General features: G+C 36.7%; 1 protein-coding gene across 1 annotated transcript in view; it reads left to right on the top strand.

Annotated features, from left to right (window-relative positions):
* The first annotated feature begins 425 nt into the window (after positions 1-425).
* The window catches only part of TMPRSS11D (transmembrane serine protease 11D), a 41,111-nt gene continuing 15,873 nt past the window's right edge, over positions 426-25,663 (top strand). The window contains exons 1-5 of the mRNA XM_055297448.2: positions 426-576; positions 5,896-6,014; positions 17,470-17,537; positions 21,604-21,761; positions 25,102-25,140. Coding sequence (XP_055153423.2) covers positions 426-576; positions 5,896-6,014; positions 17,470-17,537; positions 21,604-21,761; positions 25,102-25,140 — 535 coding nt within the window. The remainder of the gene's footprint in view (positions 577-5,895; positions 6,015-17,469; positions 17,538-21,603; positions 21,762-25,101; positions 25,141-25,663) is intronic.

The raw sequence follows: 25,663 nt of genomic DNA on the forward strand, positions 1-25,663 counted from the left end.
TTATCTTCCTCGACACTTCTTCCCATCCAAATGATCTCTCTTCAGTACAGCCTTGGGGATGGTGCCCAAGCAAGGTTGATTACTACAGTAGTGTCCAGCATAGAATTTTGGAAGACACTGCAGTAGAACAGACAATGATTTTTTGTTATTCTCAAAAACTTTATCAATTGGCAGAAAGGAAAGCAACTCCAAACCATAAGTCAGATTTCCCTCTTCTTCCATCAGACTACTTGAATTTCAATCATTTTGTGCTGAAAAAAAAAAAAAAAAAACTTGAAAGAAAAACCACTAAGGACAGCCTTGTTAAGTTCAGTTTCATTTCTAGGAATATGTTTCTATGGCTAGAGCCATGTGCCAGATAAGAGACTGGGAAAGACAGAAGACAATCATGAGCACTAAAATGATGGATGAAATCAGGGACATGAATGACGTTCTTTGATCTCTCTCTCGTAAGGCCGGCACGTGTACCTTCGACTTCAAGATTTCTGAATCCATATGTAGTATGTTTCATTGTCGTCGCAGCGGTAGTGATCCTGGCAGTCATCATAGCTCTACTTGTTTACTTTTTAGCTTTTGGTAAGTACCAGAACATCATTACTCTTCAGATTTAATAGCTACATACAATTTCAGATTTAAAGCTTGGCATTCTTTCTTTTACTATGGCTTTTATTTCTTAATATAATGTGATTATATAGCTTACTTATAATTCTTCCCCAAATACAGATTCATATCTGTATTTTTTCTCAATCAGTATTTTTTCTCTTTCCTATTTTGGCCATTTTTAGTGCCCCAAACATACCTTGTGAGTACACCAAACATTGTTACTCAAAAAAGAATTGTTCTATCCAAAGGAAAAAAAACTCTCAATAATTTTCTGATGCTAAAATTTACTCATTTTGTTTTTCATTAATACTATGATTTCCTTCATTGATAACCTGATAAAATCATAACAGTGAAATACTGCAAAGAACCTTAAGCTTCAACACCTAAAATCTGGATGTACCTAAGTATTTGTCCATACTTATTAACAAATAATGCTTCTGTCTTCTGAAAACAGTGTCTTACAAGCCTAACAGTTAGGATGGTCAGGAGATAAATTTTCAGTTCAGATGTTAAAAGGGGTAAAGTCAAACTTTTTAAAACATTATGTTCTTTAGTTATTTGTCTCTTTTATTTTGTTTAATTTGTTATTATTATATCACTAAAAATAGACAACATGGACAAGAAAAAATAATGTAAAGAATACACATATCGTGCTAATTCATAAACAACTTTCCTTAAAAATCTCTGTGAAGGCTCTTTCAGATGCTTTAACATAGATATGTAAAATGTGTCAAATGTTACTAAATAATATATTAGAATTTTTTTCACTTACAATACACTTTGAGGTTATTTTTATTTCAAATATAATTCTATGAAATCACTTAAATCATGTGTGTGTGTGTGCAGGTGTGTACATGGGTATGTGTGAGTGTTAAGAGAAAAAGAGAAAGAATATAACTTACAGTATGTCCAATTGTAAACAGGCAAAAATGCTTAACTATGCAAAGATTGAAATACTTCCAATGGTGCAATAAAATTACCAACATTAGAAATACCAATAATGATACACAATCATTTCAGCCAATCAAATGTAAAGGTTGTGGCTAAATTTTTGCTTTTGACTGCATTTTGCTGTCAAATCACCTGGAGTCACCTACCCCTAAGGTGAACTACAGAGGTAGAAAAAAGAGACATGGAGTTTCAGATTAAATTAATGAATTTTCACTCTTAATGACATGGCATTGTCATGCTTAAAGAGTAGGCTCCTTGGTAAGTCATCTGCAAACTGTGTTCCAGTGATCACTTATGGCCCCCAAATGACTTGATCTTCCACTACAAACAACCACCCTTCCCCCAGGATCTTCAACTCTTGCCCCTTACCAAGGTATTTGTCTGCGTAAGTACTGCATATGAACGATCAAAAGAAAGTAGACATTTTTATTCTGAGACAGATTCCATTAGGTTATGTACATCTTCATAATATTTCTGAGTTGTGTACAGATATGTTTCAGAGACTTTTATCTCCTTCACACAGCTGAATAGGTCCTCTGGAAGACCCCTGTTGCTATTGTTGTTGTTTTTGTTGTTTTAATGAAACATAACATCTTACATATTTCTGGAATACATGTGATATTTTGTTACATGTATACAATGTGTAATGATCAAGCCAGGGTATTTGAGGTATACAGCCCTTTGAGTATTTATCATTTCTATGTATTGGAACAACTCAAGTCCTCTTTTCTAGCTACTTTGAAATATATAATATATTGTTGTTAACTTCACTTTGCTCTGCTATTAAACAATAAAACTTATACCATTTATCTAACTATATGTTTATACCTGTTAGCCAACCTCTCTTCAATCCCCCTCACACCCCTCCACCCTTCCCAGTCTCTAGTATCTGTCATTCTACTCTCTACATTGATGAGATCAACTTTTTAAGCTCCCACATATGAGTTAGAACATACTTGTCTTTCTTTTTTACTCTTTTTTTAGTAGTAGAGATGGGGTCTCACTTTGTTGCCCAGGCCGGTCTCAAATTTCTGGCTTAACAAGTGATCTTCCCAGCTCTGCCTCCCCAAGTACTGGGATTACAGGCATGAGCCACCATGCCTGGCGAATTTTGTTTTTCTGTGCTTGGCTTATTTCACTTAACACAATGACCTCCAATTCCATCCATGTTGCTGCAGATGACAAGATTTCATTCTTTTTATGGCCAAATAGTATTCCATTGTGTGTGTGTGTGTGTGTGTGTGTGTGTGTGTGTATACACCATATTTTCTTTATCCGTTCATTTGTTGATGGACACATAGGTTGATTCCACATCTTGGCTATTGTGAACAGTGCTGAGATAAACACTCAAGTACAAATATCTCTTTGACATGCTGATTTCTTTTCCTTTGGATAAATATCCAGTAGTGGGATTGCTGGATCATATAGTAGTTCTATTTTAGTTTTATGAGAAATCTCAATACCATTTTCCATAATGGCTGCACTAGTTTACATTTCCACCAACAGTGTATAAGAATTCTCTTCTCTCTGCACTCTCACTAGCATCTGTTATTTTCTGTCTTTTTGGTAATAGAAATCTTAACTGAGGTGAGATATCTCATTGTGGTTTTGATTTGCATTTCTCTGATGATTAGTAATGTTGAGCATTTTTTCATTTACCTGTTGATGATTTGTATGTCTTATTTTGAGAAATGTTGGCTCATGTTCTTTGCCCACTCCTTAATGGAATTTTTATTTTTTTTCTCAGTGTTGAGTTGTTTGAGTCCTTGTATATTCTGGATATTAGTCTCTTGTCAGATGAACAGTTGGCAAAAGTTTTTTCCCATTCAATAGGTTGTCTTTCCATTCTGTTGGTTGTTTCCTTTGCTGTGCAGAAGCTTTTTAGTTTAATTAATTCCCATTTGTCTATTTTTGGTTTTGTTGTCTGTACTTTTTAGGTCATAGTGATAAATTATTTCCCTAAAGACATGAAATGTTTCCCCTATGTTTTCTTTTAATAGTTCCCACAGTATTAGGTCTTACATTTAAGTCTTTAATACATCTTGGGTTGATTTGTGTATATAGTGAGAGATAAGGGTCCAGTTTCATTCTTCTGCAAATGGATATCCAATTTTCCTAGTACTATTTATTGAAAAGAGTGTGCTTTCCCTATTGTTTGTTCTTAACACTTTTGTTGAAATTCAGTTGGCTGTAGGTGAATTTCTTTCTGGGCTCTCTATTCTATTTCATTGATCTATGTGTCTGTTTTTATACCAATACCATTCTGTTTTGGTTACTATAGCCTTGGAGTATAGTTTGATGTCAGGTAGTGTGATGTCTCCAAATTTGTTCTTTCTGCTCAGGTTTGATTCGACTATTTGGGCTCTTTGTTTCATACAAATTTTAGGATGGCTTTTTCTATTTCTGTGAAAAGTGATGTTGGTATTTTGATAGGGATTGCATTGAATCTATAGATTGCTTTGAAGAGTATAGTATTTAAATGGTATCAATTCTTTCAATCCATAAGCAAGGAATGTCTTTCCATTTGTTTGTGCCCTCTTCCATTTCTTTCATCAGTGTTTTGTAGTTTTCCTTGTAGAAGATGGAATTACCTTCTTTATTTTTCTTTCTCAGCTATTTCATTGTTGGTGTATAGAAATGCTACAGATTTTTGTGTATTGAGTTTGTATCCTGCAACTTTATTGAAATTATATATCAGATCTAAGAGTTTTTTGTTGGAGTCTTTAGGTTTTTTTGGGTATAAAATTATATAATCTGCAAGAGGGACAATTTGAATATGTAACTTCTTTTCCAATTTGAATGCATTTTGATTTATTTCTCTAACCTGATTGCTCTGGTTAGGACTTTCAGTACTATGTTGAATAGGAGTGATGAAAGTGGACATCCTTGTCTTGTTCCAGTTCTTAGAGGAAAGGCTTTCAGCTTTTCCCCATTTGGTAAAATGTTAGCTGTGGGTTGGTCAGCCTTTATGTTGTTGAGGTATGTCCCTTCTAAGCCTAGTTTGTTGAGAGTTCTTGTTCTGATGGGATATTGAATCTATTGAACATCTATTGAGATGATCATATGGTTTTTTGTCTTCATTCTGTTTATGTGATGTATTAAGTTTATCGATTTGCATATGTTGAATCATTCTTGCATCTCTGGGATAAATCCCAGTTGATTGTGGTATGTTATCTTTTTGATATGCTGTTGGATTCAGTTTGACAGTATTTTGTTGAGGATTTTTGCCTTTGTGTTCATCACTAATATTGGCTTTTTTTTTTTTTTTTTTTTTGAGACAGTCTTGCTCTGTCACCCAGGCTGGAACACAGCGGTATGATCTTGGCTCACTTTAACCTCCACCTCCCGGGTTCAAGCAATTCTCCTGCCTAAGCCTCCCAAATAGCTGGGATTACAGGTGCCCACCACCACACCTGGCTAATTTTTGTGTATTTAGTAGAGACAGGGTTTCACCATGTTGGCCAGGCTGGTCTCGAACTCCTGACCTCGTGATCCACCCACCTTGGTCTCCCAAAGTGCTGGGATTACAGGCATGCACCCGGCCTGTAGTATTTTTTTTTTTTTTTATTGTGTCCTTGTCTGGTTTTCTATCAGAGTAATACTGGCTTCATAGAATGAGTTGGGGAGAACTCCCTCCTGTTTGGTGTTTTTGAATAGTTTGAGGAGAATTGGTGTTAGTTCTTCTTTGAAGGTTTGGTAGAATAGCAATAAAGCCATCGGTCCTGAACATTTATTTATTAGGAGATATTTTACTACTGATTCAATCTTATTACTTGTTATTGATCTGTCAAGTTTTTATTTTGCAAGGTGCCTTTTGATGAAAATAATTTACATTGGATTACTAGATTAGATATCTTGTTAGATGACTTACTTTCTAGCTTACTCCAGAAAAACTAATGGTGAATTACTAACTCCTCAATAAAGAATATTATTTGAAATAATTTTTAAAATTTCATAATTACTTTGGGTTCTTTCTTAATGATAAATGAATAATAGTATATTACAAACATTCATTAATATTTCCTGAATGAACACACCACAAATCTCCCTTAAAATATAGCAATAATAAAAATTATAGTATTTATGATAATTTTTAATTTCTCAAATAATAATACCACTCTGATTTTTAAACATCTACACCACTCTGGCTTTGCCAATCTTTTTAAAAATTGAAAAGATAATAACTTTATCATAATTACACTTAAGCATAGAACTTTTTCTTTCTTTCAAGGAAAGCAAATTTTTGAAATTCTATAATATAACCTCCCACAATCCTGAATAAATTAAAGGTTCAACAACTTAGTATAGTAAGACTGACCTTCCCTTTTATTTCTTTTTCAGATCAAAAATCTTACTTTTATAGGAGCAGTTTTCAACTCCTAAATGTTGAATATAATAATCAGTTAAATTCACCAGCTACACAGGAATACAGGACTTTGAGTGGAAGAATTGAATCTCTGGTAAGTTAATATTTGTCTTTGCTCTTTATTCCATTATAAAATGAATATGATAATAAACCTAATGTTTTGTAATATATTTTCAGTTGCTAAGTGTTCTACATACTTTCCTTCCTTGCATAGTGAAACATGTGTTTCTCTCTGCTTTTATCCAGTTAGTTTACTCATATACTGGTTCTTATTCACATCTTTGTCATGAGTAAAAAGTGTTAGAAAGGCCACGAATAAATATGCATTTTATTTGTTTATGAATTCAAATACTAAAAGTTTTTTTATTTGTTTAATTAAGCATTGACATTGTCTTTTTAAATTCTTTTCATTTTACCTTCTTCCCTCTTCCTTACCCAACTAAAGACTTAAAAAACAGGTTTACCATATCAGCAGTAACATAGTTTGGACAACATTACACTTTGGTTCAATGATAGACATAGAAGTTTGAACAGAAATATGCAAAGCAAGTTTGAGCTCTAACTTGACGAGGGCCTCTGGCTGCCTGCCAGGAAACCTCACAAGTGAACCCTTAACATTCATGTGTCACCATAAACCAGGGGCTGCCCTTTAGCTTTGGCCAGTCTCAGTGTCGCTCACTTACCCTTACCTTTTCAAAAAAAGTCCTAAGAATGTAAAGTAATTCAATGGTTCTACAATTTTAGCATGTAACTGAGTCACCTGGCAGGGTTGCTTTGGTGAGCTCAAGATAAAATTTTATCAGCATTTCTACATTTTCTGGAATATTCCTTAATCCAGGCTTTTAATCCCTTGGTGCTTTTCTGAACCACTGCAATGAGCTTCTAACTGTTCTCACTGTGTGCAGGCTCTTTTCCTTCTAATCTAATTTACACACTTCTGAACACAAATCTCTCACAGCCTGTTTCCTTCATGTTACCTCCAGCTCAAGACATTTTGCCTACAAAATAAAATCCAAACTTGTTAGCTAAGCACCTTCTCATGTCTATGCTTTGGCTCTTATTTCAGCCATCGTGTGCCCTACTTATTCTTATAGCCAACCTGACAAGCCATCTTTTATAAGAAACTACCCCTGATCTCCATGATTGGATATAATTAATCCTCCTTCCCCATCACCTCACCACAAAATCGTATCTGTGTTGATCTCATGACACATACCTGTATGTATTTTATATTATAAATATTTGTAGACTTGTTTAATTTGCCATGTTAGACTAAGTTCCATGAGGACAGCTCCATATCCATTCCATTTTTGTATATCCACAACATTTGGTGGGGTTGATGCTTAATAAATGTTTATTGAAGGAACAGGAGTCTCCCACTTCTGACATAATGAACGTATTTCCCCCAGTGTTAACCCTACATCTGGTTCCTGTCCTAGATTCTCTTCCCAAATCATTCTGATTCAACTGTTCATTCTGATCTCGTAAAACATTTAAATGATATATCTAACTTCCCTTGCTTTATTCTATGCTCACCCTGCAGTCTTCTCATCACTTGGTTTTCAATGATTCTTGCTTCTAGAGAAAAAGATGTGTTAAATAAGCTTGTGATTCAGTCCTCCAGCTGTGATGGTTCTCACTGAAGATTAGCTCAGTGGTTTTTGAAGTATGGTCTCTAGCATAACCTAGAAACTTGTTAGAAATGCAAATTCTTGGGCTCACCAAGACATACTACATCAGAAATTCTGTCACTGGGGCCTAGAAATCTGTGTTCTAACAAGCCTGCCAGTGCAGCCTGGTCCCTTTGCTTCTCGGAACCCCACTCAAAGCTTTCAATGCTCATCTCCCACCAATGACGGGGTCCTCTATGGAAACTGGCAGGAGGGTTTCCAACTCTAACTGCGTTTTAGAGTTTGCTTCCTAGGGCTATCCAAGCACCAAGTATCACAGGTTAGTTTCCCAGGGAAGCAGACTCTGAGACTTGCATGCAGGGAGTGTCTCTGGGGTGCTCTCAACCAACACCTTCAGGAAGAGAAGGAAGCAGCATTGGGCAGAGGCATAGTCAAACTACAGTGCTGTTGGCACAGAAGACTGAAGGGGGTCAGAGGCAGGGGGTAGAGGTGGGCCTTTAGCATCCATCCTTCACCATTGGGTGTGAGTTGCCCCACCTCCTTGATGGTGTAACCTCAGTCCCAAGGGGGGTGGGAATGCAGCAGAGCAGCCCCTACAAGGGCCAAACCAGAGATACACCAGGCACCAGAAGTGCTGCCAGGGAATAGAGAGGAAAGGATGGGCTTCAGGTAGGATCCACAGAACTTGGCAGTGGATTAGAAGACAGGATGAGAAGTGACAGGTTAACACTGACACAGAAATGTCTAACTTCGGTAGATAATGGTGCCATTGGCTGGAAGAGGAAACCGAAATGAAAGAGGTTGTTCAGGGAGACAAAAGTTCACTGTGGACATCTCAGCAGAGTGATTCAGTGGGGAAAGGAATGGCTGCCTAGACCACTCAGAGGAAGATCTAAGCTGGAGGTAGCAATAAAGATACGAGATGAACAATCCCTAACGAACTGCTCCTCAGCCATGCTCCCCAGCCACACTGCTTCAGATTTACAGTCCAGGCGAGGCTAGGAGGTGCGCCTCCCTCAGTGGAGGACCGCAAAGCACCAGTGGCTCCAGGGAGTTGAAATCTTTTGATATTTTTTATTCTAGCATCTGTCTGCAGAGCTGTCTCTCAGCCATTGCCTGCCTTTACACACACGTGCAGTCCAGAATTGGGAGATGAGTGAAATTTATTATGCCTAGAGATCTGGATCCCCAGTTGTTTGGGAGTGTATTTTCTGAACCTCTTGTTGGTTTAAGTAATGCAGGTTTATTGATGCCACTTCTCTTGAATCCTTGACTCTGGACCCACCACCTAAGTGAATGTGCAGAGGGAACGGAATGGCTGCAGTAGATCTCCATTAAAACCAGTGCACCCTCCCAGACACATACAGTAGCAGGGAAGTGAGTCAATGCCAGGCCAGCACCAGTTCCCACTTCGGTACATTTCCAAAGCTCTCAGTTTGTGTACAAAGGTTTGCTCTGGGACAGCAGAAATGGCCCTGGGCAGGTAGTCAAAGGCCTGGTTTGATTTCCTCCACTTCCAGGCAAGTCACTCGAAGGCCCACAGGCTTTTTCCTCAGCTGCCACATGGGTCCAGTGAGTTCTACTGAACTGTAAATAATGAAATGAGTGTGTGCAGTCGTCTGCAAGTTGTAAAGTACTACACAATGGTGAAACTTTGGGATTTGGGCTATTTAAGGCTGAATGCTAAAAATGTCAGGCATTGTGGAGAAAGGAGTTTAAATATAAGATTGATTCACTGGGATTTAAAGACAAATGAAGGCACACACGCAAGTGCACACACACACTGACACTGCACAGCTCCCCTTAGAGGCAGATCCTGACGGTGCAGACCTGGGGCTCTGCCTGTCCAAGTGCACTCCTTTACTACAGAAACCCTCCTTCTCTTCTGGGGCTGTCACCCCACCACAGCTGGCACTGAGCCCTTGCTGCTGCGCTTCCCTGGGGTGTCAGCTTTTGACAGGGGGTTTCCTCCCTCTGCAGGAGCCTTAGCATCCCTGGGACTTCCTTCCCCCCACCCACCCCCAGCAGTTTTATCTCTTCCTAACTCGGGACCCTTTTTTTTCCCATACAAAGTTTATTGTCAGTTGCTGTTTTCATCTGTTCGAGCTGCTACAACAAAATACCATAGACTGGGTGGCATATGCACGACAAAAATTTATTTCTCACAGGAGAAGTCAAAGATGAATGCACCAGCAGATTTGGTGTCTGAGGGGCCACCTTCTGGTTTGTAGACGATGCTTTCTAGTTAAAACATCTATTTAACACACTATTAAACACTAAGTGTGTTAAATAGTGCAGTTGATGTATTTGTCGTGTCACCTTTATCATACACTACATCCTTCTTTGTCTTTTTTCTGTACTCTAATCTCTTTCTGTAATTAATCTTTGCCTGCAGCATTACCAGGATATTTAGAGTACTGTGGCTTGACAATATATTTAGTATTTCAAGATTTCCATGAAATTCTTCTGATATGACTTCCCTAGTTAATCTTACATATATATCCTTTTGTAAAAACACTTCGAACTCTTAAAATGATACATGAATAGTACTCTAATACAGTGCTTTCTAGTTTACAAAACATTTTCACCTATATTATCTAACCTTTATTTCACAACAGCCATAAAAATTAATAAATCATTTGTACAGACTGGTAAGCAAAGATTGTGAGATTAAGAAACATATCAGAGGCCATTGAGCTGGAAAGTGGTATCACCAGAATTCAAACCAGGGTCTGTTGACTCAGAATCTAAGGACCATACCATTTCTTATGATAACATGAGTATTGTTATTATCCTTATCCCATAGACAAAGTGTTAACACTGAATGAGCAGTGGAATAGTCTCAGAATTTTTTATTTTATTTAGCAATTCACTTGTCATTTCTAGTCCTCAGTTTATTCATAAGTAAAATAAAATAGTTAGACTAGATAATTTGTATAGCATATTCTTACACAAAAAGTCTATAATTTTGTGATTTTAATGAGTTACTCATGCCTCTCATTTACCTCTTTTTCCCAGCCTACTTCACTGGTCATTACTTCCCTGTGTTCTTTACAGGCTCACCCTCCTCTACACTGCCATTCAATGTTGAAATACCTCTAGGCTTTGGCTTATGTCCACCTCTCCTCTGACACTATCGTTCTGTCTAGACGATCCCATACATACATGCCCATTACTTCAACCTCTACTTATACACCAATGATTCACTATATTTCCAGCCCAGACTGTTCTTTTGCACTCTAGTTGCCAGCTTGATATCCTTACAAGGCTGTTTCAAAACAACTCAAATATATTATCTCTCAAAATCAAACTCATGATATCCCCACACCATCCTAGCTTTCCACCAACAATACCTCTCCCTATTAATAGCAATACCATTTATTCAATTATCCAAATCAGAAACGTAGAATTCATCCTTAAAATTCTATCATTCCAAATATCCTATTCATCACTAGCCACTGTCCACTTAATCCCCTGTATTCCCTTCAAATCCATCCACCTCTCTCCATATCCATTGCTGCCATGACTATCCAGGCCATCGCCTCTACCCTAGGGCACCAAAATAGCAACAAAACTAATCTGTTCATGTGCATTATTTTTTCTCCGAAACTGATTATCTATATATGCAGCAAGACAGATTGTTCTCAAATTGCAAATCCCACTATATTATCCTCTTGTTTAAAACACTTCCATGGTTTCCCATTGTTTATGATAAAACCAAATGCTTCAAGTGCAAAGACTGGCATGCTCGGGAATTTCCTGTCACCCTACCCTACTTGCTCTCCATGGTACAATTGCACTGGCCTTCTTTCATTCCTTAAGCACAATCTGTTCTTCCCACCTCAGGACCGTGCATGTGCCATTCATTCTACTGAGGAGCCTTTTTCCTTCCGCTTCAACCAGCTAAGTCTGATTCTTCCTGAAAATCTCAGCTCAATAAGCATTTCCTCTAAGAAATATCTCTCATATCATTAATGGGCTCAGGTCCCTCTACTGTATTGCTGCACTTTTCATGGTTATAATTTTACTTAATTGTGAATGATTATTTGATTAGGTCTATTTCCATCCATTAGACATAAGCTTCATGATGGCCAGATTACTGTTTTCTATCCATCATTGTATTCCAATACCTGACAGAAGGGGGGCGGGAGGTGGTGGCACACAAGAGATGCTCAAAAACAGTTGTTGAATAAGTAAATGAATGAGGCCATTTAGAAATAATGAAAGTACCTGTTTGCAAAGTACATGTATCAAAACTATGAATGCATTCTACTTAAATGGTTTTCTCCAAATGAAACAAAAGACTTCAATCAGGATTCATACCTGGGACCAACTGAGTCATTAAATCTCTCCTTTGCCATCAGGAGTGACATTGCAACAAATGTCTGCAAACAACAAATACTTTTTTCCCAAAATATATTGAATGGCATTTCCATAAACAAACTAGAACATGGGAGGAGAAAGAAAGCAATATTAATTTAAAATTAATCTTATCACATAACTTATACCATCAGGGACTTGGGGTATAATTCCTTTCAGGCACATCCATTTAACCGGAATTGATTGTTACCGAAAGCCTACAAGAGAATTTGGCACATACTAGGTATTCAAATATTTGTTGACTGAATGAATAAACGATGCATGTGTCTAAGAAACACAAAATAAAGACATGATGATAGCCACAGTGGAGTTCACAGTCATCTCCAAAATGAGGATATGCATCCCAGGGAGGACCAACAATTCACTGGAGTGCTGAAATAAAATACTCAAAGGTCATTTTACATGTATTTTTCCTCTAAATTACTTTTCTTAAGAAACAGAAAAGAAAAAAAGAAACTTAGCTTTGTTACTTTCTAACAAATGGTTAAATCATTAAACAGGATTGACACTAGCATCCTTGTTTGGTTTTATGCCTTAAGGGCACATGAAATGTATGAAGACACTCTGAGATCTGAGGGAAGTGTAGACAGTAACACAGTGGGACAGACCAGGCTTCAGCACACCTTTACCTGCTCTCAGCAGATTTCAATGATGAGCAGTTTACAACTAGACTGAAAGATTGTATTATCCAGTTCTAAAAGAAAACTAAGCCTCCCAAAAGCAACGAGGGAACTGAGAGGAATCCTGCAAAACAAAAACAAATTTTAAAACTTGCACTTTGTAATAACCCTAATATGTAATCACAGTAATGAACAGTAAGATAATGACAGAACTGACATATTTCTTTCTCCATTAAAGCCATATTAACAGGTAAAGCAATGCCAGTCAGTGGTACACTTTTTAGAAGATATTTAATATATACTAGACCCATACACGCACACAACATTTTCCTTCAAGGTATATGTATCAGAAAATCACTTTTTAAGGCCTGGTGCAGTGGCTCAGGCCTGTAATCCCAGCACTTTGGAAGAGTGAGATGAGCGGATCACCTGAGGTCAGGAGTTCAAGACCAGCCTGACCAACATAATGAAACCTCATCTCTACAAAAATACAAAAATTAGCCAGGCATGATGGCGGATGCTTGTAATCCCAGCTACTTGAGTGGCTGAGGCAGGAGAATCGCTTGAACCCGGGAGGCAGAGGTTGCAGCGAGCCAAGATCACCCATTGCACTCCAGCCTGGGCAACAGAGCGAGACTCTGTCTCAAAAAAAAAAAATCAATTTTTAAATATAATTCATGCTATAGAGAGAAGACTTTGAAAATATGTTTCGCAATGTGTCTGTCATTAGGTGATTGGGTTTTGTTTTGTTTTACTGAAAAGCATATAAAGTATGTTATCTGTAAAAGTTCTCTGACATGCACACATAAAAATTTGGGAGAAAAGATTAACTATAATGTTTAATAGATTTTGTACACATTTCTTTAAAAATATATAAAACACAACACCTTTCAATTGGTTTGCAAGGATAACCAACTGACATCATGGAAAATGGAAATTCACTTGCTGAATTTTAACAAAAATTTGCATGATGAGTGAGACTGAAAACTTAAGTGTCATGATTTAATGAATTCTGCCAATGATAAACTTCATGCACATGGGGCCAGGTAATTATGTGGAAACTTTTTCAGTGCTTAAAACCAAGTACTGAAATTAAACTTAGAATAAGACTTTTGAACCATTTTATGACAATGTTCAAAAATTATAAATTCTATCCACTCATATTACAATACTAAAAATATTATTACAAAAAATAAAATACCTGTGTTTATTTTATAACTCAGCCTTTTTAATTTCTAATTTCATAAATATATTATAATGGATATTGTTAGTAATGCAGTATTATTACATGTATATAATTTATAAGTAAATACACATGTTTTGGCTACTCATGCATGAAATGTTTCACCTATAGGAGCACATAATCAGAAATGTATGGAGACCATTATAGTAATAGATAGATCATATTGCCACATATTTTATCTCCTCCTTGACAACTGAGCTTTCCAGATCTTCTGGTTAAACAAAAGAGAAAATTGTAACAGAAGAGTGATTAAAATGACAAAAGCATTACTTCTATTCTAATAATATGAACAAAGCTATAACTATCAAGTAATAATGCACTAAAGAAGGTGATTAATCTGATATATTCATAGGCAACTAATAAGACCTTTCTATTGTAGCCATGAAAAATATGTGACAATTATAGATATCCTGTATGCAGTGTTTTGACCTTTATGTGACCTGTTCTACTAACAGATTTAGTGATGTTCACTTTGTTAGAATTTTCTTACACAATCCATAACTTGCTTCAGTCTATTGTTTATGAATATTATGGATATTGAGGATTCTAGACTATTCTGGATTTAAAAAATAATATTGTCACCTCAATCAGAAGGGAAATATTAAATAGTTCTCTTCTTTTCAATGTTTACTCAGTTTTTGTCCAATGTAATGAAGGTGTCAGCAGTACAGGTTACAAAATAAAATGTGTATGAAAGTAAACTCATTTGAACAGGTTAATAATTGTAGAGGGAGGGAAAAGGCTAAAAGATTGAATGTAAAACTTATGAAAAGTAGATGCATCGTCTCTATGATCTGCAGTAGTCAACTGTATACAGATGAATCATTTTAGTACACGTGAACTACTTTCCTTTTACAGATGGAGAAACTGAGAGGAAGAAAGTTCATACAGTTCATTAAACTTTGTGACACCAGCTAAACTAACCTGTCTCTGTATTTTCCATCTCCTGCCCTTATCACTAGCTCATTCGAATACTCTGCAAGCATCTCCTTACTGATTTTCTTACCAAGCATTTGTTAAGTTCTAATGAGAGTCAGTAGTAACATTTTCACCCACTCTGTGAAATATGAAATCTTATTCATAGGCCTCTTCTTTTATTCTTGTATTTGCATATCAACCAATTAATCCACTTGCTTTCTTTATGTTGCTTATTACCTTAGTCCTTACTAACTTGCCTCTTAATGTTGCCCACATAACAGAAACGTTAAGGTGGATACTTCACATTTTATTCCAGTCTAGCCGGTGCCGGTGCAATGCCAAACCATGAATTAAAATCTAATTGCAAGAACCACTTATCAAATTTTAACAATTCCTTCAGCTTTATGACAGTTTTTTCTACTACGATTAAAGTCAAGTAAAATTAAAGTTAAATATTTTTATTAAAATATCTCCTTTAACATTCCATATTACTAAACATATTAAAGCTCATGCTTCTAAGTAGATTACTAGAAGTTACTTTATCAAATTACAGCAATGGTTAATTCTAGATCATAGAATTTAGAATTACTTTTTGCCTTCTTCTTTTCTTTTTTTTAAACAGAGTCTTGCTCTGTTGTCCAGGCTGGAGTGTACTGGCACAATCTTGACTCACTGCGACCTCTGCCCTGCAGGTTCAAGTGATTCTCCTACCCCAGCCTCTTGAGTAGTTGGGATTACAGGTGCCTACCACCATACCTGGCTAATTTTTTTTTGTATTTTTAGGAGAGACAGGGTTTCACCATGTTGGCCAGACTGGTCTCGAACTCCTGACCTCAAGTGATCCACTTGCCTCAGCCTCCCAAAGTGCTGGGATTACAGGTGTGAGCCACCGTGCCTGGCCTGACTTTTTGCTTTCTTCTTAATACTTACTAGTATTTCTTGAATTTTTAAAAAAGAAACATAAAGTACTTTGATAAAACCAACAGTCTCATTGTTCTTAAAATTGTTCAAAGGTTCTCTGGAAAAAAAACAGAAAATTATCATTTGGTTAAGAATCCTGTTGGTCTGACATCAATCATCCTTTAGGAGTGAATATTGAAAAAGTAAGATATATTGTGGTATAATCAAGATTGCATAAATTTTGCCATTTTGAGAAGAATCTGCTCCAAATCCTGGCTTAATGTAATATCCAGCATGATACTTAATTTTCTTATCTTCACTTTTTCATATCCACATCCACCTAGGTGCCACCTCACAGTATAAGCCAGCATAATCCATTCTTCTTAATGAAACCACAATACATCTGACCCTGCATCTCAGGAGAACTGTATCAGTCACAGCACTCTCAGTTGACTATGAATCTGAATGTTATGCCTCAGGAGAAGCATCCTTGCTAGGACTGAGTAGTGATTCAAGGAGATAGTTATGATTCAGTCAAGAAATTAATAATTATTATTATTTTTATTATTGAGACTGAGTCTCGTTCTGTAGCCCAGGCTGGAGTACAGTGGCGGGATCTTGGCTCACTGCAACCTCTGCCTCCCCGGTTCAAGTGATTCTCCTGCCTCGGCCTCCCAAATAGCTGGAACAAGAGGCGCCTGCCACCATGCCCAGCTAATTTTTTGTATTTTTAGTAGAGACAGAGTTTCACCGTGTTAGCCAGGATGGTCTCGATGTCCTGACCTCATGGTCCACCCACCTCAGCCTCCCAAAGTGCTGGGATTACAGGCGTGAGCCACCGCGCCTGGCCATAAATTATTAACTGAGCCAAGCACAGTGGTACACACCTATAGTCCCAGATAGGAGACTGAGGTTGGAGTATCCTTTTTTATGTTATTTTATTTTTAATTATTATGGGTACATAATAGGTGTACATACCCATGGAGTACAAGTCATGTTCTGATACAGACACATAATGTTTAATAATCACATCAGGGTAATTGGGACATCCATCACCTCAAGCATTTATCTTTCTTTGTGTTGGGAACATTCCAACTCCACCCTTGGAATAGGCACCGTGTTGTGCTATTAAATACGAGATCTCGTTCATTTCATCTAACTATATTTTTATACCCATTAAGCATCACCTCTTTTCCCCTCTTCCCCACTACTTTTCCTGTGAGGCTGCAGGATTCTTAAGCACAACAGTTAGAGGCCAGCCTGGGCAACATAGTGAGACTCAATTTCTAAAAAATAAAAAAGAAATTACCAACTAATGCTAAAAAAAAAAATAGTCTCTGATGCTTAGGTATTAATCAGAAATGACAAAAAAAAAAAAAAAAAGACTGCCCTTTGCTTCCTTCTCCCCTTCTCTTCAAGTTTTCCATTGCTACTCATCTTAGTCTGGTTTAATCAGGTTTCATCCATTAAAAGCAATTGTTGGGATCACACATTTTGAGTTGTGTCAGTGGACCTCCCTCATGCCGGCATGATTCCTGCCCCAAGCCCTTAGTAACAGCCACCAAGCCATATAACATAACCTTTCATTAAGTAAAGCATCTGATGTGTTTAGAATGATTTCCAGCAAAAACCCAGCCTGTCCAGTATCATCTCTGTGTAACAGATAAAGGAATAGGTACTGCATCAAAAGGTTACAGAATCTGCCCAAATCAATCCCATGTGTTTTGCAATGGAATTCGGTTGAACTAAAGTGAAAGTTCAGTTTTCTACTCTTCATTAACATGTCTCATGTTGCAAGGTTGAGAGGAAGGAGAAGAACTGTAATTACAGAGAGTTTCCCCCTCTCTCTTTCTACAGATTACTAAAACATTCAAAGAATCAAATTTAAGAAATCAGTTCATCAGAGCTCATGTTGTCAAACTGAGGTGAGTGGAACTGTAGAAAAAATATTTAAGTATAGATACAATGTGGCATACTTGACTTTTTGTCACAGAATGAATAGTAAATGACATGTTCAGATAAGTTGTTGTAATATTATGAAAACAGTATTTTAGTCAGCTTAAAAACCAGTGCCAAAAAAGCCAAACATATGATCTATTTAGCTACTAATGTAAATAACCATATTACATCTATTCTTAGTGGGAAGAGGAAGAAGGGGTGGAGAGAGAGTTGGGGTGAAGGTACAGTAACAAGGCCATCATCCTGTTGTAGAACTCCAGTGGATTTCACTCACAGTGCAGCCTATGTGAACAGTCCCTCCTGGAGTTATACAGTGCTGTGGTTTGGGTGTATCCATTCAAGATCAAGACACTATGACCAACATCAAAAGAGGCTTTTTGGTTTTATCTGCCTGATGTGCTATAATAAAAGGGTATTATGGCCAAATCCAAGGCATGTCTACCATGAGTTAATAATAGGAGGAGTAGCAGCATGCATGCTAGTTATTTGCCATTCCTGCCTTAGTTAAATATGATGTGATAAAACCGGTCTTTCCAACTGAAATAGTCACCTTTACTGACTCTCCTGCAAATGTCTCAGATGACCACATTGCTCTAGCCTTTAAATAATATGCAATAGTTCTTTGGTAGAAGAGGAATTATACTAATTCTTTCTCAAATACTAGCATCACAAGAAAATTAATTCTTATTCTCTGGAGAGTCACCTAGTAAGTATCTGGAGCACAGATGTCTGGTCAGGTAAGTTTTGATGAGGAGTCAAAGGGATAGGAAGAGTCCATGAGAAGAGTATTTTCCAAAACACCTTTCAGTCAATTCAGTGCACATTCACTTAGTACTTTCCTGTCAGTATCTGTATCAGCTGCTAATATTCAAAAGTGAGTAAGCCCTGAAAACCTGTAGGACTACATGAGCCTTCTGCATTTTCTCTCCTTTTGTTCACTTCCCACTTATCACTCAATCCTCTGCAACCTGGCTTCAATACCACCACAAAATATCAACTGCTCTTGCCGATTCAACAATGACGTGCAAATAACAAAATCCAAAGAAACCACATCACTCCTATTCTTGGACCTCTCAACAGTATTTGGTCCTGTTGGCCTGTCACTCCTTGAAATAGGACTACCCCGTGGTTTGTATGACCTTGTACACCCTGATTTTCCCCTTACCTCCCTAGCTATTCCTTCTTGGTTTGCTTTACTAGGTCTTACTTCTTTGTATATTCCTTAAATGTTGCTGAACATCAGGCTGTGCTCTAGGCCTCTCATCTCAGGTCACACTCTCTCCTTTCATTGGCCTTCACTGCCACCCATATGCTGAGTGCTCTCAAAGTTGTATGTCTAGGCCAGTCCTCTTTTTCCTCTAGACATGAATATATGCAGCCATCTACGTGGTACCATCACGTGGATAATTCTCATGATCTCTTCCAGTATGACTGCTTCTTTATTTTTTTCTGCACTCTTTTTTAGCATGGCTTTACATGGAACTTTATCATGTCCCTCAACCTCTATTTTATCTTTTATCTATGTTAGATTCTGTGTAATTTCTTCATCTCTTTTAGATAACTAATTTCTCTTCAGCTTTGACTTGTATTCTGTGTAACCCATGTATTGCGTTTTCAATCTCAATGAGTATGTTTTCCTATCTGCAAGTTCTATTTGTTTCTTTTGAGAATCTGCCTGGTCTTTTAAACACATTTCTTATTTTAATTTTTGTGGGTACCTAGTAGTTGTATGTATTTATGGGGTACATGAGATGTTTTGATACAAGCAAACAATGCATAAAAATCACATTGTGTAAAATAGGGCATCCATCCCCTCAAGCATTTATCCTTTGTGTTACAATCCAATTATATTCTTTTAGTTATTTTTAAATGTACAATTAAATTATTATTGACCATAGTCACTCTGTCGTGCTATCAGATACTAGGTGATCTTTTAAAAATAATGTTTTCTCCTTAATCTCATTTTTATGATTCCCTCTTTTATGTCATTTATCATTTCAAATATAGTCTTCAACTTGTCTGTTGATTCTATTAGGTGAGGTTTTTGAGGATAATCTTTTTGTTATTTTGATTCCACCTTAGTATGGTTTGGCTGTGCCCCCACCAAAATCTCATCTTGAACTCTGGTTCCCATAATACCCACATGTTGTGGGAGGGACCTTGTGGGAGGTGATTAGGTTATAGGGACTTTTCTCCCCTTTGCTCTGTTCTTCTCTTTCCTGCCACCATGTAAGAAAGATGTGTTTGCTTCCCCTTCTGCCATGATTATAAATTTCCTGAGGCCTCCCCAGCCATGCGGACCTCTTTTCTTTGTAAATTACCCAGTCTCGGGCAGTTCTTCATAGCTCCGTGAGAAAAAACTAATACACACCTCATGATGTATTGTTTACCATTGAAATGGTATGCTAAAATTTAATCTCACTTGGGACCCTGTACAACCTAGACTTAACACATCTACCTCCAGAGCAGTTACATCTGTCAGACATTCTAGAGGAATCAGAAGCACATGGATTTTGTTGTTGTTAATTTCTTAGTTTAAAGGTTCTGGGAGTATTCAGGTAGTATTAATGAAGATTCAGATATCATGCAGCCAGGCCCATGCTTATGAATTTTCAGGTGATACTTCTTTTTCTTTTTTCTAAATTTAAAGCCGGATCTCAGAAACAGATAAATTTATTTTTTTATGACATGACGAGCATATTTTTTTCATTCTAGTTCATGCTGTTATTGGGGGTTTAGTTCTTTGAGACTCCTGGCCTTTTTCTAAAACCTCAAGTTCAACTTCCTATTTTGCACTAGCCCAAGGTCCCATCTCCAGTCTCTATGTAAATGCTAAACATAAGCCTGTGGAATATTCTAGTCTTACCACATACTATTCACATTCTTCTTTATTTTTGGTCTTCCAGGATTTTCCTTACTTTTCTATGAGCCAGTTTTGCATTTGAAATGGAATTTATCATATATTTTCTATCATTTCTATTTGTTTTATACAGAAAGTGTTTTCTAAAATTATTTAGGCTTCCATGTTGCTAGACATGGAAGTTGTAATTATTTGTTCAGTGCCTGTTTCTACATCTAAACTGCAAGACCCATATGGCAACTGTGAATCTTAGTCACAGCTAATTTCTGAAGCTTAGAATAGTGCCTATCTCAAGAAGTTGTTTATCTAACATTTTAAAAAATAAATATTAAATTAGTATCTGGAATGAATATTAAGTTAGAGCTGGTCATTGAGGTAAGAGGAGGAAGCCAAGAAAGAATATGAGAGCCTCAAAGCCAAATATCTTTAGTGTACTTTTTCAGAAAAGAAGACAGCCAGTGTCAGGTGGAGGAACTGGTTTATGAGGTAACTTTCATGGAAGAAAATAGAAATTACTGAGGTTTTAGATAATCTGAATATTTAATCAAGTCACCAAGGTTTATTGTGAGGAATTTTTATTATTAATTAAAATGAATGATGAAATCTTAATATATGACAAAAGTTAAAATTTGCTTTTGTAGGCAGATGAATGGGCTAGGTATCAAAAAATTAAGTTGAGTCTCTAACTCACACAAATTTACAACCCTATCACTTTATGAATTTGTTTAGGAGATTATTTTTAATAACATTGGTGAAGTCTGAGAATAGCTAATATTTATAGTACACTTACTGTATGCTATTGACTCTTCTTTGAAGTTTTGCATATAGTGATTCATCTAATCTTCATAACCCATTTTACACGTGAAGAAACTTAGATATAGAAAGATTAAGAAACTTACGTAACTTATCCAAAGTTGCACAGTACAACTCTGGCATTATAACTTCAAAATCAGCTATCCTACAGTGAGTACAGTGTTCTGTGCATTGAAATCAAATAAGTGAGATAGCAGCATCGTGATATAGTATTACATATGCAAACTGTTACAGAGATCTGTCTAAAGTTAAATTCCGCAAATGAATTCTTTAAAAGGGTTTAATCAAGAAGAGTATATAAACAGGATGGTGAAAAATTGTCATGTTTTTGGTTTTTAAAACATCTTTATGATTTACAGGCAAGATGGTAGTGGTGTGAGAGCAGATGTTGTCATGAAATTTCGATTCACTAGAAATAACAACGGGGCATCCATGAAAAGCAGAATCGAGTCTGTTTTACGGCAAATGCTGAATAACTCTGGAAACCTGGAAATAAACCCTTCAACTGAGATAACATGTAAGTATAATTTTTCATAAACGATTTTATTTCAATATATCCCTCGTTTACCAATTCAAATTCACATTTTAATTGAGAGGCTGACTTTTCTTTCTTTGAAACTAAACTGTGAAAACAATCCATTAAAAAGCTAAATATACCATATAGCTCTCTAACGTAAAGCATTCTAAGATGTAAAGAATCATTTGGCATTTATATAGTAAATTTTATTTGCTAAAAATTCTCATTATCCCTGCAACATTCCTTATAAGTGATGTTACTGTCAGCTGTCATTTGTGGATATGCCATAGGAGGGGTACATAGATGCTCAAGGTCAGAGAATTATTTAATTAATGATCCACCTCAGAGGCGTCTTCATTTTTCTTTGTAACATTTATCACAATTGAAATTACAAAGTTATTTGTGTAATGTTTGTATTGTTTGGCTTCATCGTACACTGTAATCATCCTAAAAGAAAGAACCAGTCAAGCTTCTTCATCCTACTACCCTCCTACCACCCAGTCGCCATCATATAACACATATTCAATAAATAATTCTTGCAAGACTGAAAGAAAAGAAATAATATATGCATAGAATTTAAGGACATTCCTCCAAGGTGGTTACATTCTGCTAGTTTAATAAGCCATTATTTCTTCTCGATGAGCTCAAGATTAAAAGGATTTTGATGATTCCCACACTAGACGGGTAGGTACCAGTTACAGATGTACTAACTGTTAAATATTGAAATGCTTTCCTATTTGTTGGTGAACAATTACTGCATCACGCCCACAAAGTTTTCTTCCAAGATGTTTCAAATCCACTGCCCCTGCAGCTAAAGAGTTATGCTTAGCAAAGCAAAGAACTCCAAGACACTGCTCCAACTCCATGGCCTGACTGCATCTTTTATGACTGGCCGATGCTCACGCACTGCAGTTTGTTAGGTAGTTGAATATTACCTCTGCTTCCACACATTAGGGAATGCTCCCAAATGCACTTCCCGAGTGTGTATTTATTTAGCATTATACTAGACAATATGGTGATACAATGGTAACATAAAAGCGGTTTCCACCTCCAGAGCCCATAATCTAGTTGAAGGGAAAGATATTCCAACACAAGAGTGTTGACAATCAAGATAGAATATGATCAAGGGCCCAGTGTGAGGCCCAGGCAATGACCACTGCAGGAATCCGGGGAAGAAAGAGACCAGGGTGCTTGGGATATCCAGCAAAAGTCTCATGAAGGCGAGTGGACTTTGACTTTGAAATATGGGTAGGATTTACATATTTTGAGATGAGAAAAAGAAAGTTGCCAGAGAAGGAAAGCATGAAAAGGCAAATAGTCTGTACTGAACGCGATGCTTTGACAGAACAATGAAGAAAGGGGCCTGCTGGAATGATTGATTAGTGTTCATCATTCACATCATCGTCATCAAAATACTTATTTAATGAGAACTTACTATTTTTTAGGCATGGCTTTAATGCCTTATATGAATTTTTTTCTTTTTTTTAAACTTTATTATTATACTTTAGGTTTTAGGGTACATGTGCACAATATGCAGGTTTGTTACATATGTATCCATGTGCCATGTTGTTTTGCTGCACCCATTAACTCGTCATTTAGCATTAGGTGTATCTCCTAACGCTGTCCCTCCCCCCTCCCCCCACCCCACAACAGTCCCCTTCCTGTGTCCGTGAGTTCTCATTGTTCAATTCCCACCTATGAGTGAGAACATGCGGTGTTTGGTTTTTTGTCCTTGTGATAGTTTACTGAGAATGATGGTTTCCAGTTTCTTGATTAATCCTTACAACAACCATATCCCATAGATAGTTTTATTGTCCCCCTTAGAAAAGATAAATTGCCTAGGCTGACACAATCAGTATATGAGACAGTCAGGATTCAAACTAAGTCTGTTTTGTTCAAAAAATTAAGAATGGCCAGCTTTTTAAAATTTTCTGTCTCTAAAAGTATGATTTGGCTCCACTGAAGCTTGCAAAACGTGATACTCAAACCTTGTGAAACTTTTAGTGGGAAATAACTTTGCATAAGTCGGTTTGAGAGAGTATGGAAACCTGTCTTGAAAAGTTTTAATTTATCTTGCAGGAAATAAAAATGATGGGTTTCTCAATTAAAAATTTCAATCAAGCAAGGATATGATCTAACATAACATTTTTAAAAAAAGATCAGTCTGGTAAGGTAGAGGTATATAAACTGAAAAGGAGGAAAAGTGGTGGAATTCAGTTAGAAAATTATTGTAACTGTACTGATGTCAAATGATGAAACCACGAATGAAAGTAGTAGCAAAAGGAGCGAGGAGGATGGAATAATTCAAAAAATAGAGGACAGAGGTGCAGAACCTGGAGATTTTAAGATGTGGAAATGATGAAAAGGAGGAGTTTGAGAAAATTTTGGATTTTGGAAGTGGTGTCATTTTACTAAAAGGAAATAATAAGTAGCAAATTTTGGATAAAGTTGGGTCACATTGAGTTTGAGATGGCTGTTGGACATGCAGAGAAAACTGTCTTATATGCCATTCTTAAATTGAAATAGACAGACCTTTACCTTCTGATACTGACATATTTTCCTTTCCAGGCTCACCCTCCATTTCCCTAAACACAACACATGCACTAGCTCTCCTTACTTTATTGCTCCGCAAACATTTTACACCTCCAAGCATTTGTGCCCACTATACCTTCCATCTGGAATCTCTTTTGTCCTCTTGTGTGCCTGAAAAATTCCTTTCAGATCTTCAAAATACAGTGCAGATGCTATTTCCTCTAGCTCAAATATTATCTCCTCCATATAATTTATATTAGTTACTCTCTTTTCTTTTCTGTACTTTGCACTTACATTTATTTGAATGATTGCTTGATTAATTTCTATTTGTAAATTATGTGAGGGCAGGTCCTCTATATTTTGCTCACAGTTAAATCTGCAGCACTTATTATAGAATGGTGTCATTAGAGTAATATACATATATTTGAGTACATGATAAATTAACTTCCCTTATAGTATTTATCACATTGCATCTCAATGACTTGCTTATGCTTCTGTTTTCCCATATAAATTGAGTAACTTGAAAAAAAGAGATATCTATTATTTAATGAGAAATTAAAGTACAAACTTTAGTATGCATAACAACAAATTGGGAAAAGGTTGTAAACAAAGAGATTTGTAGGGCCCATGAGTTAGAGATTGTTTCAGCAGGTCTGAAAGGAAGCCTAGGAATCTGCATTTTAGAGGAACCCCCCCCCCCAACAAGTAATTCTGCTTCTTGTTGTCTGAGTACTGTACTTTAAGAAATTATGGTGAAATGATATACAGCCTTTATTGTATTTATCTTATTCTCATTTTTTAATACTAGCAATTACTGACCAGGCTGCAGCAAATTGGCTTATTAATGGTAAGTTTTAATATTATTTTGTAATTATAATTTGCCAAATCATAAAGAGTAAAAGTGCAAGTCTTTTGTGTACTTTTGGCCAAGGCAGTATCTATCAAGTTGATGTCTTTGTTCTTAGTTCGCTCAGGTGGTGTTGAAACAAGACAGGGCTGATCCCAAGTGTCCCATGGAGTGGACTTTAGGTTTCCCCTTTCCTTTTAGAAAAAGGAAGGAGTTGTAGTGGAGGACTACCCACTCTGCACTCAAAATTGCCCTCATGAAAATTTCCTTGGCAGCTTTGAGAACCTTTTACTGCCCTGGTTCTAAGGTGGCATTTCTGTAGACTTACAAATTATGTTTGATGACACCGTTTATGTAGCTTCTCCTAACCACCAGAGTAGCTTGCTTTGTTGTGAATTCAGGTTAATCACAAAGTATAATAAAAAAGAATAATCAGAAGTCTTCTCAGCTTTGGGTCTATAACCTGAAGGACAAGTCACTACTCTTCAACATCATCCTATGTACTCTCAGGCTAGGATAGTAG

Source organism: Symphalangus syndactylus, chromosome 10 (genome assembly GCF_028878055.3).
Source record: "Symphalangus syndactylus isolate Jambi chromosome 10, NHGRI_mSymSyn1-v2.1_pri, whole genome shotgun sequence".
In the NCBI taxonomy this organism is placed as follows: Eukaryota; Metazoa; Chordata; class Mammalia; order Primates; family Hylobatidae; genus Symphalangus; species Symphalangus syndactylus.